The sequence below is a fragment of the Colletotrichum navitas genome (genome assembly GCF_030913465.1).
Source record: "Colletotrichum navitas strain CBS 125086 chromosome Unknown LY79scaffold_112, whole genome shotgun sequence".
Classification (NCBI taxonomy): Eukaryota; Fungi; Ascomycota; class Sordariomycetes; order Glomerellales; family Glomerellaceae; genus Colletotrichum; species Colletotrichum navitas.
The window spans coordinates 50,524-67,378 of record NW_026850658.1 but is presented as its reverse complement, the minus strand read 5'-3'; the positions used below and the strand labels follow the sequence as shown (position 1 = coordinate 67,378).

Here is a 16,855-nt window from a genome sequence, read left to right as displayed (position 1 = left end):
GATTGGCTTTTCTCATGTTGATCCTACTACGATGTAAAGTACGGATAGTAGGTGGTATGGTCTGGGGCCGGCCAAAAAGGGTTGATAAGATACAGGATAAGCGAGATGCGCGAACAGCCCCCTGTGATTGATGCTCAAGCTTCCCGCAATTGTGTAGCAGCGTATATTGCCATATTACCATGGATGAATGGATGCTGTCTATCGCGTACGAGGGACCATCTCCGGTCACGTGTTAGTATGTAGTGTACATGGTAAGCTTGAGGTTCTACGGTGTATGCTTCCTTCCCCCCGTTGGCTGACATAATCAAAGCATGCTACAGGTACGTACATCGTACATTGTACATACAAGTACGGAGTATGAGGGTAACACGTACGGTACTCTCCGTGCCTGAACAAGGACACACTGCTAATTGTCGCACTAATGTAAATATATCCTACCACCCACCTAGTCTCGGCCTGCAAGCATGGCACGATTACGGATACAACACCCAGCGTATTGCTTGGTAAGAGAACAGACGAGACAAAAGGGGGGGTGAGGCGAGGGTGAAAATATGGAAATGACCAGCAACAGGTTCAGCAACTGATCGTCCAAGAAAATAAAATAGAGTGGAAAGGTGGATCCCATGTCACCCCTGTCCCTTCCTAGTGTACAGTGCCGCGTGGGCCTTTTATTGGCCTCTCCTTCCTGTCAAAAGCCGCCCCCTCCCCCCCCCATTCTCTCCTGCCATGTTCTTGTTTCTCATCTAGATAGGTAGGTACGATGTACATATTGTATGTACCCCCACCACCCAAGGCTGATGGACGCGACGTCTGCCGGAGCCGCTTTTAAAAGTGGATTACAAATCCGAGCGTTGAAGTTCCTTCCTATCTGTATCTGCCCATAAGTTAGGTAGGTACCCCCAGTCACCCAGTCCCAGTCCCTGCCTGCCTGCCTGCCTCTACCTACCGAGGTACGGATAGTGTTCACATACTACTACATATAGCAGTACCTACCTACCCCCACCTGCACCTGCCTACTTCATGGTACCGTAAGTTCGCCCAAATAGGCATTCCCGAGACGAGGCGAGGCAACGCAAGGCCAGGGAAAGGCACGGCAAGAACTCGATAAGCCTCTTTTTGGAACAAGAGTAACGCCGTAATTAGCCACGCCGTCCGTCTCCGTCCCTCCGTCCCTCCGTCCATTTTCTCTCCTCCATCTCTCCCTCTCCTATTGACGACGACGACGGCTCTCAGTCTCAACCTCGACTCTGGTTTGTCATCCCTCAGCGAGCGCCGCCGTCAGACTGCCATACTTAGCCCACCCCCTCCACGACCCTCCTGGATGATATCTCCCGCCTCCCCCATATCGACGCTGCGTGCGACACCCAAGTAATTCGCCATGTTCTCGCGCAACAAGGACCTTCCGCACATGTCGTCCCTTTCGGGCCTGCGGTCGCGCTTCAAGCACAGCATGTCCTCGTCCGCCAAGATCCGGAGCTCTGAGGGCTGCTGGACCTGTCGCCTGCGCCGTAAGAAGTGCGACGAGGTCCGACCCGTTTGCGACGGCTGCGCCCAGCTTGAAATTACCTGCTACTACAGCGACGTCAAGCCCGACTGGATGGACGGCGGCGAGCGCCAGAAGGACATGGCCGACAGCCTCAAGAAACAGGTCAAGATCCAGGCCAACAACCGCCGCGAGCGCAAGTACCTGCAGAGCCTCGACGTCGACCCAAACCACACTCCCGCCTCTGACGACCCCGACCATGTCATCCCACCCGTGCCCCCGCTGAGCCTTGACGGCGGCTCCTCCAAGGCCAATGACTCCAACAGCCCCTCTACCGTCAACGATACACCCGGCGACTCCTCTAGCCCGGCCTTCCACATGGGCTCCGTCAAGTCCTCCCTCCACGACCTCGCCCCCGCCGCCTCACCCAACAAGATGCGACAGCTCAGTCCCGAATGGCCCAGCCACTCCAACCATTCCAGCCCTCCAGCCGCTGCTCCCGCTCCCGCTCCGGCACCCGCGACTCTGCCGGCCTCCCACCCCTCCGTGCCCATCTCCACCGACAACTCCAGCGCCCCGCCCTTCTCCGACGATTCCAACCTCACCTTCATCATGATCTACCTCGACTATGTCTTCCCCTTCCTCTTTCCCTTCTACAAGCCTGCCCTGCTCGAGGGCGGCCGCAGTTGGCTCCTTAACGTCCTCAACCACAACAAGGCCCTCTACCACACCGCTCTCGGCCTCGCCTCTCACTTCTTCGGCGTCGTCCTTACCGGCGCCCAGGTCGAGCACGCTCCCTGCCGCATGAAGTCCGTCGCCAGCCTGCAGCACCAGCTCGACCTCGCCCTCCGCGAGCTCCGCGCTGACATGGCCAGCATCAACGAAGGCGGCGTCGACAACCAGCTGCGCCAGGGCTGCCGCGTGCTCGAGAGCATCGTCCAGCTTCTCATCTTCGACGTCACCATCGCCTCCAACGACCACTGGCAGATGCACCTCGACGCCGCCACCGTCGTCTTCCAGCAGATCCTCCCCCAGCCTGACCACTGGGACGCCACCATGGACCACATGGCCATACCCCTCTTCTCCGGCGTCCGCTTCCCGCCCGGCTCTCATACGGCCTGGAGCTCCGACCAGGCAGCCCTGCGCTTCTTCACAGCCTCCCTGCTCTACTTTGACATCATTTCCGCCACCGCCCTCGAGCGGCCCCCCACCCTGCAAGCCTACCACCACCACCTGCTCTCCCCCCGCAAGGATGACTGCCTCGAGCTCGAGCCTCGCCTTCGCCTCGAGGAGTACTTTGGCTGCCAGAGCTGGGTCCTCCAGATCATCGGCGAGATCGCCGCCCTCGACGCCTGGAAGAAGGACGCCCGCCGCGCCGGCTCCCTCTCCATGACCCATCTCGTCTCCCGCGCCGCTTGTCTCGAGCTCGCCCTCCGCGAGGGCATCTCCTGCATCGACAACCAGTGCCCGCAGCTCATGGGCTCCGACGACCTCGTCACCGCCTGCAACAACGCCTGCACGGGCCGCCCGCCGCCGCACCCGACCCACGCCGACACCACCCGCCTGCCCCCCGACCCGCTGACGCTGTACCAGTACTCGCAGACGCCGGACACGGTCGACGCCGCCCGCGCCCACACGAAGATCTGGGCCTACGCCGCGCTGACGTACCTCTCCACCGTCGTCTCCGGCTGGCAGCCCTCGTGCCCTGAGACCGTAACGAGCGTGCAGGCGACACTCGACCTGCTCAACACGCTACACAGCCCCGTCTGCCTGCGCACCGTCGTCTGGCCTTTCTGTGTCATCGGCTGCCTCGCCGACCCCCAGCAGGAGAACATGTTCCGCGACATGGCCGCCCGGATGGGCCCGCTCGAGGTCTTTGGGTCCCTCACGGGCGCCCTCGGCGTCATGGAGAATGTATGGGCCCGCCGGGACACCATCGACGAGAGCTGGGACCTCGCCGCCTGCTTCAAGATCCTTGGCCATCCCGTGCTCCTGACCTGAGAGTGTGATTGAGGCATGGCTGAATTTCAAAATCCTACCTTGGCCAGCAAGGGAGTCACGCAAGACTTCTACTCCCAAGGCATTCTCATCAACGATCGCTCAGGCTGCGCGATGCCGGCGATTGGGACGCTCTTCGTTTTGACACGGGTCATGCAACAAGCGAAAAAAGAGGGACAGCAACCGAAAGACTCCCGGTTATTTTTCTTTTATTATCATCAGTGGCCCAGACTACCAAAGAATAACGCCCAAACAAAGAACCAGTCGCAGTCTGCCACCGCGCGTTTTCGCAAGAAATCCCAAGCCAAATGTCAAATGTCAAAAGTAGATCTATCCAGTAGACATTACCCCCGATTTGCACTGCTCTGGTCTCGACACCTCTCTCTATTACCAGCAGAGCAGACGTTAGAAAACAAACCCCAAAACACACACACACGCACACACACGGGTAGATCACTTCCTCCGGGAGGCAGCCTTGGCGAGCTTGGTCTGCTTCTGCTGCTCCAGCAGGCCCAGGTCCCACCACCCGTCGATGAATTCCATGATCGTCTTGCGCTTCGACCTACCCCGCGCAAGGAGGCTTCCAAGAGGTGTGGTCGGCGTCATCGGCGTCGTCTGCCGTGCGGCGGGAGACGCGGGAGGCACCGGCGAGACGACCAGCTCGGGCAGCACCGGCATCGGGTGAACGGGCTGCTGCTGCTCGACAATGCGCACGCGCTTGTGCGGCACCCGCGACGTGATGGGAGGAGGTGGAAACCAAGGCCGCGGGACGGTGGCAGCAGCGTCGTCCGAGTCGGAACCCGGATCGCCACTGCCCCACCGCTTCTCCCCGGCCAGCACCGCGGCGGTGCCCAGGCTCTTCTTGCTACCGTAGCAACCGGTCCGGGCCTCCCTCGTCGGGGGAGGCGGGAAAGAAGAAGAACCGTACCAGGCACCGCCGACCGCCACCTCAGCCCCCCCATCACGAGCGCACCCTCATCCCTCAATGTCCTTGGGGGCAGCAGGGGCGAGCTTCAGGCGGCGCCAAAGGCAGACGGCGGTGACGGCGCTGAAGGCGAAGAGCACGCAAAGGGCGATGGACAGGCCCCAGACGGCCTTGATGGCGTAGCAGGTGGGCTGGTCGGCGCCGACCCAGACAAAGTAGTTGAGGACGGAGCCCGCCTTGATGTTGGCTGTGACGGAGGCCATGAAGCTGGCGGTGCTGCCGGACTTTGGTGGCAGGGCGGCACAGTTGAGGTACGAGAGGGGCTTTCCGAGGAGGCAGGCGACGACAATGACGGCAATGAGGAGGGCCGAGTCGGCGGCGGCAGCGAGGAGGAGGGGGAGCATGTTGTCGTAGTAGAGGATGTAGGTGATGGAGATGTAGAGGGTGGCGATGCATGACTAGGAAAAGGGCGGGGGTTGTTAGTCCTGACGAGTCCATAATGTACATGAAGTACGTGCGCTTCTATCTCAATGAAAAGAAATTCCAAAGACGGCTGGCTGGCTTACAATGACAAGAGTGCCGACGAGGACCGGGGGCGAGACGGCGTCCGCGCCGTTGATCTCGGAGATGAAGTTGGCGACCATGCCGATGATGGAGACGAGGGAGAGGAACTGCATGGCGCGCATGGCGGTGAAGGTGTGCCCGAGGGCGCCGAGGCGGGGGGCGGAACCCATGGTGCGGGCGCGGCGGGAGTCGCGGGCGAGGGAGGCCGGGGTGACGAGGGTGAGCTTCGGGCGCGGGGCGTCGAGGCGGAGGGCCGTGCGGACGGGGAATCGCCGGGGCGGGAAGGGGATGCAGGCGGCGGGGGGGTTGAGGAGGGAATTTTGGAGGAGAGGTCGGAGCCGCTTTTGGGTGAAGCGACCTGGACTTTTAAAAGATTTAACGAGGAAAGGGGAAGAGGAATTGGGGGTTTTTTTGGTTTATAAAAAAGAAAGGAGGGGGGGTTCAGTGGTTAGTCAAGAGAATTGATGAAAAGAGAAATTGTGTAAGATCGTGTAAGATCGTGTGCTTGTTCTGTTTCGGTTCCGAGTCGTTTCGTTGTCCGTTCGTCTCGTGACCTAAGAAAAGGAGAAACCGAGGACCGAAGACGAGAGAGGGAAAAAGCCAGTAGAAAGATGGTGAGAGTGAGAGATTGAAAGACCCTTAAAACTTGACCAAGGAAAAGTCGACCTAGGAAATAAGGAAAAAGGGAAAGGAAAGGGAAAAAAAAGAGAGAGGGAAAAAAGGAAAAGACGGTAGATGTCTCTGGATTGTTCTTGTGGTTTTGTGTTGGATGAAGAACAGAAGAGCAGTTGAAGGAGGGCGGATGAGATGACTTTGCTTTATACATCTCGCCCCCCCCCCCCCCTTCAAGATCACTCGAGGCAATCGAACGAATGATACAACCGACCTCGTGTTTGTTTTCCCCTTTGCTAGTTGACCAGAAAAGGGCAAGGTAAAACCTCATCGATCAGGTTTCTCTGCATTGTATTGTTGTGTTGCTAAATCAAGCAGAATGGGTACCCACACGCGCTTCTAGGCCCTTTCCCGGCCTCTCTGAGGGAATGGGTGGATGGATGCCTGTGGATGCGGCCGTAGACAACACCCAATCTAGTTTACGAAAGATAGATACATTGCCGTTCCTGCGTCGATGACGCGCCAATCCGAGTACCTTTCGTGAAAAGAGAGGAAAGAAAAAAAAAAAGAAAAAAAAAAAGGCCGAGTCAAGATGAGAGTGGTTGACCCAAGTGGTTCGTCCAATGATCCCTGGAAGGCGGCACAAGATCCCGGATCGAAGCCGTTCGGCTAGGTGTGAGCAGCCGCTGGGGCGGGCCAATGACAGCCCCCGGCCGGGGTTGCGTGTGTAATTAGCCGTGCGGCGCTTACTATGTAGAAGAGACTAAGAGGGAAAAGGGCGGGGAGGACCCCGGAGAGGTCGGACAAGCGACGACGCGGCTGCGAATCGCGACGAAGCTGGCGCACGGATCCGGGAGATTGGAGGCTCCTTGGGACGGACCAAGTGTACCGTGTACGAAGCCCACTGCATAACAAAAGCGAAGTGGAGCTTGATAGGCGCGCCCGATGGCATGTCTGATCGAGGGCCTCTCTCTTCTTGCTCGGGATTGGGCGGCGGCGCGGCTGTTTTCGCTTGGGGCCGGCCGGGATCTGATTGGGTCTGCTTCAACCCGGAGCCTCCCCCCCCCCTTTCACCCGGTTGCTTGAGCTCGAGGGCCTGGACCTGGTGGACCTCTCCTCCTGGGCCTGTCCTGTCTTCGCCTGGTGTCTTGGGACAAGCCGGATAAGAGAGGCCCAGCAGACGCGGCCGGTGTGGGACGACGGCGACGGGCGGCGGAGGCTGAGGCGCCTGTTCATACGAGCTAGCCCGGATGCCCCCATGCAAGGCACCGGTTCTGAAACTTGGTCTGGCGGCTGCCGACCTGGGCCGCATATCTTGTCTTCAATGCGCGTCTCTCTCTCTCCATCTCTCTGCGTGTGTTGAGGGCAGCACCCCATCCTTTATTCCACCCGTCCCTGGGCCTCCGTTGGTTGCTTCCAACCAACGCCAGCCCAGGAACGCGAACTGCTGCTTCGGCCTCTTGAACCTTCCGTAGCCGCGGAACAGCGGTGCTTGGTCCGCGAGTGGCCGCACCCTTGTTTGTTGATCGCCCTGGCGCCAGTTGGGACAATGCATACCACCATCCGCGATGGATTGTCTGATGGTCTGGACTTGGTTCGACCGAACCCATCACCATAACGACGGGCTTGCTTCAGGTTGCGTATGCATGAGGCCGCGCCAGCGGCCGCAGAAGGCTGTGAAGTCCTGCAACTGTGTTATGTTACGTCCCGAATGCCAGGGCAAGGCATGGAGCTTATTCGACGAGCCCCGGCCACGCGTGAAGCGCAGACGCGTCGAGTAGTCGGGCTATTGGAAGAGAGAAAGGAAAAAAAAATGATGTCACATTGCACAACGTGAGCAGATGCATCACACAAGAATTGAGAAATGTGGTTCGCTTCAAATTTCAGTATATGGTTTCATGCGTTGCAGTCTTCTTTTGCCCGCCGATACGCCTTGAATAGTAGCCTATCAGCACACAAATCACCCTTGTCCTCCCTACCTTTTTTGCCTGGTCGCCGCATCGTTGTTTTGACTATTAGGTCAACGGCGTTGCGACGGCGAGCTTCGTCATCTCCCCCGGTCGTCGTCTCCATCTTGTTGTCGCGTACTCTGTTTAGCCGAGCAAATCGTCCAAACCATGGTTTCCGCCGGTCGAGGATGAGCCGCCGGCGGGCTTTGGTGCCGAGGCCGCGGGAGCAGGAGCACCCCAGATACCAGCGCTGCTCTTCTCCTTAGCGAGCTGGCCCAGGGCAGGTCCTGTGGTGGGCGTGCTCGTCTTCTTCACGCCGGAGCTGGCCTGCGACCACAGCGCGCCGAAAGCGTCGCCGCCAGCAGCGCTGGGCTTCGCGGCGGCCGAGGCTGCCTTTGGCGCAGCCGCGCCGGGAGTGGCTGCGAGAGAGCCACGAGCTGCCTGGGGCGCTGCAGCCGGGACGGAGCTGAAGTAGTTGGGTCCCGAAGGCTGGTAAGCAGTGGGCTTTGCCTGTGTTGCGGGAGAGGCAACAGCGGGAGTGCTGAAGGCCGAGTAGTTGGCGCTCGGGGCGGGAGACATGGAGGACATGCTGACCATGTTGCCGATGTTGGCCTGCTGAGGTGCCGACACGGGCTGGGGAGCGGCAAAGGTTGTGGCAGAGTTGGCGGTCATGACGGGAGGAGAGAGCGGGGTGGCGGCAGCGGGGGCCGGAGCTGGGGCGGCGGACTGGAAGTCATCGAACTCGTCATCGTCATTGCTGGCAGACGGGGCTGACAGAGACGCGATGCCGGAGCCGTTGGAGGGAATCGGGGCGACGGCAGGGGCGGGCACCGACGAGGGCGCGGGGTCGTCGAAAGAGAAGAGGTCCACCTCGGGCTCTTTCTTCTTGGGCGGCTCGGCCTTGGGGGCCGCCGCCGCCGCTCGCTCGGGTCTCTTGGAACGAGACGCCGAGGAGCTGGCAGCCGGGCGTTCGTCGTCGAACTCGTCATACTCCTCGAACTTGTCGTTGTGTGCCTGTGTTCTGCCGTAGTCGTTGGCCTCCTGCCCACCGAAACCGCCGCCGTCGCCATAGACGCCGCCAGAATAGCCCCCGTAGCCGCCGGACTCGCTTCCATAGCCACCGTAGCGGCTGCTGCTGCCGCTGGAGAAGCCGCCACCACCCTCGACACCGGTGTACTTGTTCTTGGTCGCTCTTGCCTTCTTGCGCTCCGTCCGGATCCGCTCAACATCACTCAAGAGTTCGGACAGCTCCTTGGCGCGGTTGCGGACGTTGATTCCCTGGTCCTTGCCGTTCTGGTCGATGTAATGGAATTGGCGCAACATCTTCAGCAGTGTGATGTGGCCGCGGGCATCGTCGATGACACGTTCGGAGCCGTGCTTGATGAGGAACTCGAGGAGCTGGAGGGCCTTGTAGATTTGCCGCCACTCCTCGGCGGACTTTTCTGTGAATCTGCGGTAGATCATGGGCATGATTTCGTTGAGGGTAGCGCTGGGAGCTCGTCAGCGTTGCGGAAGAGGCTGTCTTGTCTGGATTGGGGGATAGGTACTAGTTGAAGGTGCCGTTGGCGATCTCCTGCATCAGCGACGAAGACGCGCCCCAAGGTTCGTTGTTGGTCGCCTCGCGGACCTGGGAGCTGTTAGACAGACGGTGACGACAAGCGCTATATGGACAATACCAACCTTGGCCTCCATTTCTGTGTAGTTCATGACGGCTAGGGGGTTACGCGGTCAGCACGCGATCACGAGCGTCTCGAATTGGACAGACAGCTGGGGATTTACCATTCTGGACCTTCCTGACGCCGGCCTTGACGTCGTACAGGGTCATATTAGCGACCGTGTCCTTGAGGTTATTCCAATCCATCTTGGCGGATTCGGCAAACAAGATTGGGAAATCAATTAGATGGACGGCAGTCGGAAAGCCCCAAGGCGCAGGTGAAGATAGCAAAAGTCGATTCCCCTGCGGTTCTTTGTCGACGTTTCGAAGGACGATGGAATGGATGCGCACCTCGAGCGACCTGACGACCTGGCCACCCTGGAACCTTCAGGCTCAGGCTCAGTCAGGTCGATCGGTTTCGGACGGGACGACGGCAGGGGGGTACGTACCCTCTGCCACGCGATAAGATTGGCTCAACCTGATGAAGGGGGATGTGGAGAAAGATGATGCCGAGTCACGTGGGCGGTAAGCATCGAGTGGGTTCGAGAGAGACAAGGTTAATGCCTATGACTAAGCGAAGATGTACTATGTATATACACAAACAGATAACTGGTCAGAACCATCATCCACACAAAGCCTATCTTTTCAGGAAGGGTAAGTGGAAGAGAAGAATGGGTGACGAATAACAGGGGTACTGGCTCGATCATGCGTAAAGAAAGTAACTATTGCAAATTGCCTGGTTGAAAGGCAGGATAACCACCGCCTGGTGTACACTGTGGACAGTGGAGGGCCATCGGAGTTAACTCTGCTATCGCCGACAGTTACGGCCATGCCCGATATCGCGACAGAAGTGTTCAATGCGCATTCCCTCCAACCCCTACTGCCTCTCGCTCCTACTGAAGGATCGCAGAAAAGTCTGTCTCCTTGCAGTAATCAAGAAACGAAGTCATTTGAACGCCAAGCTAGTGGTTTTCATCAGTAAAGGTGCACACAGCCGAGTTTCTGCAGAATAACCTACCTTGTCGGGTGTAATCAGTGCAGGGTCTGTTCCCGCGTAACCGAACTCGAAAGCGAACAGCATGTTCGAGCCGAACTCGTGGCCGATGCCACCGGGCAGCAGGTCGCAGAGCTGGTCGAACGAGAGCTCGTCATATCCGCCATACTTGAGTCCCTGAGTTTCGCAAAAGATCTTGAGACATTCTGTCCACGATACGTACTCGCCGATCGCGAAAAGGTTCACATTAGGCTCGGCCTCCGCGACGGCCTTGACGCAAGGTCCGAAGTCCTTTCGGACGTGGCCGAGCGGAATGCCTTTGTCACCAGGGCCGATTCCGCTCAAACGCCAAGTTCCATCAGCTTGCTACGCCAAATGTCAGTCGTTGTGAAGCCAAGACTGGAATGCGAGCGCATCTGCGCGGTCATACCTTCTTGGGTGTCGTTGGAAGACCCCATTGCCAGAGAAGATTGAAATAGACGGGGGCCTGGACCTGAGAAAACTTGTTCCGGAGGGCGAGAAGTGTTTGCGCATACGCGGCGGCCTCCGCCTTGGAGTCCATATGGTACAGCTTGCTGTATTTGCCATTGCTCTCCTTGGTCGCATTCGCCATTGAGCTGAACACGTAGCGATGGAGGCCCGGTACAGTGGCGGCAGCATCGGCTATGTTCTTTCCCTGCTGTAGCTCAACCTCGTAGCAATATTCAACGAGTTCTTGGCCGGGTCGTTTCTTGGCGCTGCTAGCAGGATCTTTGATGATGGTCCAAAAGTCGGTGACGCCAAAGATCACGTCCGCTCCGACAAAGGCACGCTTGAGTGACTCCACGTCGTCGAGATTTGCCTGGACGACTTCGACGCCCTTTGAGGCCCACGCCCGTGCGGCTTCGGACTCTGGGTTCCGCGTAATGCCACGGATCCTCCATCCTGGAGTTTGGAGGTATGTGTCCGCGACAGAGCCACCCTACACATGTCAGCAAACCATTAGATGAGTCCAAGTTTAAGAGCGAAGAGTAATGTACCTGTACGCCAGTGATACCTATAATTGTGATAAGCTTCGACATTTTGGGTGGTGTTGGATTCGATTTACGAGAATGGATGTAATGAGGGTTTCAATATTTGATATCGTTATAAACAGAGATGGTAGATTCTGTGTCTGATTTGAGATCGAGACTATACGGAAGAGCAGTCTCCTTGGTCACCATTTATATCCCCTCCTTTCTCTTGTAGAATGCTACAAACTGCCAAATTATTTGCAAAGCGTCACTAGCCGCCGGGTGTCGTAACTAATTACTAATACCCATCCTTGCGTCTGACTTGCTGCTTACAGGCCAAAGAGCACATGTGTAGAAGGTGAAACCATTCTTGAGATTCCACTCGAATCACCTGCACTGGAACATCATGAATGCATCAACACCTGCTTAAATCAGCACATACTTTACATAAGCTTCAGGTTGCAAGGGGGACCAATGCCCCGATCTGGCCTAGAGCCCAGGGGCCGATCCGCCGGTCTCACACAGAAGGTTGCAGGGGGGACCAATGCCCCGATCTGGCTTAGGGTCTAGGTGCTAATCCGCGGGTCTCGGTCTTCAGTGTGTACTTCTCAATACTGTATGGGTTGTGATGCAGTATAAGCCCTTGGTTGAATGAGGAGATATCATTGTAGCTTGCGCAAGGCGTTAATTTGTCGGATGAATTAGCAATCATGCAGGAGATGATCTAAATGCGATTCTTCGGCTTGTCGTGGAATATATAAACGTGCGAATTGTCGTCTATCCGAGACATTCTGGCCATCAAAAAGCAACAACCGATTCCTTCTATACCAGCTCACTTTCCCAATCATCTCTACACATCATCTACAATGTCGACCGACAGTCTCTCCCTAGCCAACAAGGTGGCCATCGTTACTGGTTCCGGCCGGGAAAACGGTATCGGCGCGGCCATCGCCCTAGCGCTGGCCAGGGCAGGTGCCCGTGTAACCATCAACTACATCTCCGAGTCCTCCGCCACCCGTGCTGCACAAGTCGTCTCCAATATCGAGGCAGCCGTTGGTAAGGGTGTTGCCACCTCTATCAGGGCCGACGTTTCTACCGCCGAAGGTAGCAAGAAGATCGTGGACGAAACACTACGTAGCTTTGGGGTTGACCACATCGACATTATTGGTGAGTGCAACAGCTCCGAGTTCCAACTAAAAAGTGCAGCCAGTCGCTGGTCAACTTATACAAGTACAAGTGTGTTGCTAACGTAAACAAGTTAATAATGCTTCATACATGATACCGGGTGGGGCGCTACAAACGTCTTCCGAGGACATGATGAAATCATTTCAGGTCGCTGTTGTCGGTCCAGTGCTCCTCCTACAAGCCGCCTACACCCACATGTCTCGAAATGGCCGCATCATCAACATTGGTAGTGTTGCTTCAAAGATGGGATTCCATCAGATGGCAATCTATGGAGCTGTCAAGGCGGCCATGGATCAGCTCACCTGGACGCTGGCTCAAGAGGTGAGAATGCCTTTTATGAAGCGCGCCAGCCTCGGAAATACAAAGGTGGATGAAGCTCATTTGCTAACTATATTCAGGTCGGCCGTGATGGCAAGAATATCACGGTGAACACAGTTGCGCCCGGCCCAACCTTGACCGATACGCTGCCACCCGTTCCCGAGGTTGAACCCATGAAAGATTTCCTGCTTTCGAGGACCAGAGCCGAAGAGCGAGTGACAATGGTGGAGGATGTTGCCGACGCTGTGCTTCTTCTGGCAAGCGAGAAGAGTCGTTGGATCACCGGGCAATTCATATCCGCTAGCGGTGGCATCAATGGTGGATGAAATGTCAAGCCACTGGCGTAAACCTAACACTGAGTTCATGGGCATCTTGTAGAGGGACGGGTTGGCTGGCAGCTAGATACCAGGCGGGTAGAAGAAGACCATCCATACAAGAAGGGTATCGCAGTTGCTACAGGAAGGGGCATACTTGTTATTATCACTTTCCTAAATATAGCAGAATACACACAGTCATTACCGTACAATTGCTGCCATTGTCAATGCTTCTGCACACGTTACTATTTGTTCGATTTCTCCATGGACCATATCAATGCTCAACTGCTTAATAAAGTTTTTTCAGGTTAGATCTGCGAATTGCACTGTTTATTCATTCATATACTCTGTTAGAATTAGAGGCTGCTAGGGCGGTCCTGTTTTTCACTCCTCTTTTCCTTTTCTTCTTCCTGGTCGGTGGTCCAGCCGCTTTCTCCATTGCCATATATTCTAGGTTGACCTACCATGACTTGAAGCGTAGTCATTCATTCGTCACAAGGTAGACCCTTTTCATCCGGCCGGTCCATCGCTACACAATGCAATGTTCCGTATTAAGTTATCCGCACCCGCTTTCCCCAAAACTTCAAACCAGATGATATCTTTTGCGATCCGAACGCAAGCAGTGGCATCTGTTTCGCCTGTGGCAGCCATATCTCGCCGAATCTCGTCCAGGTACACATCTCGACCCCCACCGTTCTGCAGCAAAGACGCTGTGACAAGCGCCCAGACTTTGAGGTCGCGATAGGGACCACCTAGATATCTTGTGTAGGAAACGGTGAATCTGGAAAGCTTATTCTCCAGCCGAGCTTTCTCGGGCGCGTTGAACGAAAACATGGCCTTGAGCCTTGACATGAGGCAGAGGCTGATCAGTCGCACCATCTCCGCGCCGAGCTCATCCAACCTGAGAGTTGCGTCCAGATTCTCCGGAAGGCGAGGCATGGACAGCAGGAAATGAATACACGGTCCGAGAACACTTATGGCATTCTCGTCTCGGTGCCAGAAGAGCGGTGAATGGCCTTTGGTGTTCACCTCGTTCATGACAAAGTAGACTCTTTCTAAAGCTTCAATTGTTTGTGTCACAGCGATTGAGTTGGGACCCAATCGTGACAGAAGCTCTTGCAGTCGTATTGGCAGGTTCTCTAGAGACGTCTTGTATGAAGGAAAACAGGAAGGCAGGGGTAGCCAGGGAACTGTATCATACACAATGCTTCCACCTAGGTCTGATCTATTATGGGATGAGGTTCGCACATGTTTTGGTTTCCAATTGATTGGATAGATGATACAGAGAGACTTACAAAAGAATCCAGGTATGTACTCCGCGGCCCAGATGAGTAAGACCGCCTCGCAGCCTTGAAATAGCTGCTAAGCCACCCATGTGGGCTTTCCATGCTGTCCAGTCTTGGCGTCTCATCTGGAACAAATGGTCAGCAATAACTCCAACATGCTTGGATGAATGTTCATACACAGAAGCAGAGATGGGACAGAATGTGGGCCACCATCCCATCACTGATGCTGTCAACAGCACTGTTGAGACGTTCTCTCAAATGGGCCACGGAGAGGGAGTAGTACTGCAGCATCTCCGGGTTCCTATCAGGATCTGATCCTCCCCGCACACGAAGGAAAAGGTCAGCGGCATTCCCTAGCGTTACGTGGAATGCGCCTTTATCAATCCTTGCTATGTCAAACCAGATACCGCGAAAGGGTAGGTAGACGGAACGCTGCTCGTTCACTGGATGATTATTTGTAAGCGAATGGCCAGCAAGACTAGTACGATACAATTGTTTCTCTCATACAAAATCGAACAAGTTCTACGGTGCGATCGTTTGCCTCGATGGGAAAGTCCCATAGTAGTGGTAGCATCATGCACGGGGCGCCGAGCGCCGCGCTTGTGTCCGTGTGGTTATTCGGAGGGACCTTATGTTGAACTCCCTGGTTCATCAAGCTGCACGATGATGCCGATGATGCCGATGATGCCCTTCCCTCCGCCTGTGTCTTTGGCCGCCGCCGTTGTTGACCTATCTTCTTCATGACATGACGGCGGATGTCGGTACGCACATCCTTGCGACGGCGAATGTCATCTGGGTGGGAAATGGTGACAAACTTCAGCTCAGAGGACGTACAGCTCACCTTTGCTTTTGGTTCTCTTGAGCTAGATGGTGTTGCTTCAGAATCATCTTGGGCAGACTTAAGCAACAGCGGAAGCTCCGTCACCCCGCTTGGATTGTCCAACCCCTCCATGCGAGATGCCTTTTGTAGCCTGATCTAGATTGCTAGTGATACGACGACTTTAGACGGAGCAAGTCTCCCATGAACTGGGCGTGATGAGGAGGATATTGGTCGCGGTATGTAAGTATTGTGGGAAGGAAGTGTAATATCACCAACTCGTTGTGATTGAATGGCAACGACTTGGTAGAATCGGGGTGGTGTAAGCAGGGAGTACGTACCGTCAGCAGCGCGATAAGATTGGCCCAACTTACGGAAAGGGATGTGGAGAAACCTGGTGCCGAGTCATGTGAAGTGATTTGAGGATGAAGTGAGAGAGAAGGAGCTTCCGGGACTGGCCGGAGCAGTACGTACCTCAGGCTCGACGTAGTCTAGTAACCTAGGTACCAAGGTTTCTACCTACCAAGGTATCTACCTACCTATCGTACCTCGTGTTTCTCGATGCAAACGAGGTAAATGAGGTTTCAGCTGTTTTCCCCGTCAATTAATTGCCCAACAAGTTTACATCAAGAAGGCATATCCTGGTGGACATGCAGAGTTTTCAGGTCAATTCAGCGTGGTCCGCCAGTTGCGATAGCTGTCCAGAATTCTCTGAGCTTCCCTTCCCGCCTATGCCCGTGCTCCAAAATGTACCAAATGGGAGGGCGACCTCCTCCCTGCTCTGTCATGAAAATGTGTTCCTCAGGTTGCCGCGACACGTCGCGCCGTGCCGTTGCCTCCCGTCCCCCTTTGAGAAGTCCCTGACCTCACCAAAACTTTTCTCCCCCGAGAGGCTAGCAGAAAGAATCGATTCTTCATCCATCGACCTGCGTGTACCAACAACCTTTTTCCCCTTGCTTCATCTGCATCTGTACCATCACCTCTCCCGTGTAATACTGCTCATCGAGGTACGTAAAAGCTCTTCTTTCTGTCTGTCCACCTCCCAAATCACAAGTCACGTCACATACACATGTCTGCAGCCCTCCAAAGCTTGCCCCCTACCTTTTTCTCATCTCACGCCGTCCGCAATCCCGCATGAAAACCAGCCAGCCAGCCAGCCAGCCATTGGAGCTTCAAAAGCTCGCGGTGCGGCTACAGCGGCTCGTACGCAGGCCAATTGATCTGCCCAAAGGAGCGAGGAGCTTTCCCTTCCTCCCTCGCAGCTTAATTCATTGAGCCTTGCTGGCTTGGATAGCTTCAAGCAAAGCGCGAGCTCAAGCTGCTGCATCGCCTCTGGGCGGGCTGGCGAAGCTGATTGCAGATGCCCGATGCACTCGCTACACCTCCTTTCCTGTTTGTCATGTCATTGTCCACCGCCGCTCGTTGCTGCTGTACCATCCACTCGTCCGCCCACGCCATCCCCGCTCTACCGCATACGTTACCCAAGATTCCACGAGCTTCCGAAGGTGTCAAGGAAACAACGTGGGCCGGTGGGGAAGGTAACTTGGCCGTCACCGACGGTTCGAGTTCCCACCCAGCTGTGCCAGCTTCCGTACCCCTTCTCTCCTGTCGCTCCAATGAGCATCGGCCTCGGGGGTTTGACGTGCATTGGCTTTCCTGTCCGTGCCGCACCGGGGGTTACCCAATGGCTCTTGTAGCTCTCTCTGCTCTGCTCTGCTCTGTCCTGCTCCGAGGTACTTGGCTGCTCTTTGTTGAGCGGCGTGT

General features: G+C 56.1%; 7 protein-coding genes across 7 annotated transcripts; 2 read left to right on the top strand and 5 right to left on the bottom strand.

Annotated features, from left to right (window-relative positions):
• Positions 1–1,378: 1,378 nt before the first annotated feature.
• LY79DRAFT_594493 (fungal-specific transcription factor domain-containing protein) lies at positions 1,379–3,484 on the top strand (the record flags this gene model as incomplete). Its single annotated transcript, XM_060561694.1, has 1 exon — positions 1,379–3,484. The coding sequence occupies one exon, from the start codon at positions 1,379–1,381 to the stop codon at positions 3,482–3,484; it is 2,106 nt and encodes a 701-aa protein (XP_060408287.1).
• Positions 3,485–3,934: 450 nt separating this feature from the next.
• On the bottom strand, positions 3,935–4,159 carry LY79DRAFT_527409 (uncharacterized protein; the record flags this gene model as incomplete). The annotated part of the gene is made up of 1 exon (XM_060555933.1): positions 3,935–4,159. One exon carries the CDS (start codon positions 4,157–4,159, stop codon positions 3,935–3,937), a length of 225 nt encoding a protein of 74 aa, XP_060408286.1.
• Positions 4,160–4,456: 297 nt separating this feature from the next.
• Positions 4,457–5,140, bottom strand: LY79DRAFT_594492 (uncharacterized protein; the record flags this gene model as incomplete). The annotated part of the gene is made up of 2 exons (XM_060561693.1): positions 4,457–4,864; positions 4,973–5,140. 2 exons carry the CDS (start codon positions 5,138–5,140, stop codon positions 4,457–4,459), a joined length of 576 nt encoding a protein of 191 aa, XP_060408285.1.
• A 2,308-nt stretch (positions 5,141–7,448) lies between these two features.
• On the bottom strand, positions 7,449–9,559 carry LY79DRAFT_570438 (uncharacterized protein). Its single transcript, XM_060559154.1, has 4 exons — positions 9,311–9,559; positions 9,212–9,243; positions 9,079–9,158; positions 7,449–9,020 (listed from the first exon to the last, which is right to left on the bottom strand). Exons 1-4 carry the CDS (start codon positions 9,390–9,392, stop codon positions 7,676–7,678), a joined length of 1,539 nt encoding a protein of 512 aa, XP_060408284.1. The 5' UTR covers positions 9,393–9,559; the 3' UTR covers positions 7,449–7,675.
• Positions 9,560–10,071: 512 nt separating this feature from the next.
• On the bottom strand, positions 10,072–11,392 carry LY79DRAFT_570435 (NmrA-like family protein). The gene is made up of 4 exons (XM_060559153.1): positions 11,199–11,392; positions 10,610–11,140; positions 10,204–10,545; positions 10,072–10,147 (listed from the first exon to the last, which is right to left on the bottom strand). Exons 1-4 carry the CDS (start codon positions 11,238–11,240, stop codon positions 10,079–10,081), a joined length of 984 nt encoding a protein of 327 aa, XP_060408283.1. The 5' UTR covers positions 11,241–11,392; the 3' UTR covers positions 10,072–10,078.
• Positions 11,393–11,789: 397 nt separating this feature from the next.
• On the top strand, positions 11,790–13,196 carry LY79DRAFT_570433 (uncharacterized protein). Its single transcript, XM_060559152.1, has 3 exons — positions 11,790–12,338; positions 12,430–12,677; positions 12,755–13,196. The coding sequence occupies exons 1-3, from the start codon at positions 12,038–12,040 to the stop codon at positions 12,998–13,000; spliced, it is 795 nt and encodes a 264-aa protein (XP_060408282.1). The 5' UTR covers positions 11,790–12,037; the 3' UTR covers positions 13,001–13,196.
• Positions 13,197–13,311: 115 nt separating this feature from the next.
• Positions 13,312–15,408, bottom strand: LY79DRAFT_570432 (uncharacterized protein). The gene is made up of 4 exons (XM_060559151.1): positions 14,782–15,408; positions 14,452–14,717; positions 14,284–14,399; positions 13,312–14,213 (listed from the first exon to the last, which is right to left on the bottom strand). Exons 1-4 carry the CDS (start codon positions 15,224–15,226, stop codon positions 13,499–13,501), a joined length of 1,542 nt encoding a protein of 513 aa, XP_060408281.1. The 5' UTR covers positions 15,227–15,408; the 3' UTR covers positions 13,312–13,498.
• Positions 15,409–16,855: the final 1,447 nt, after the last annotated feature.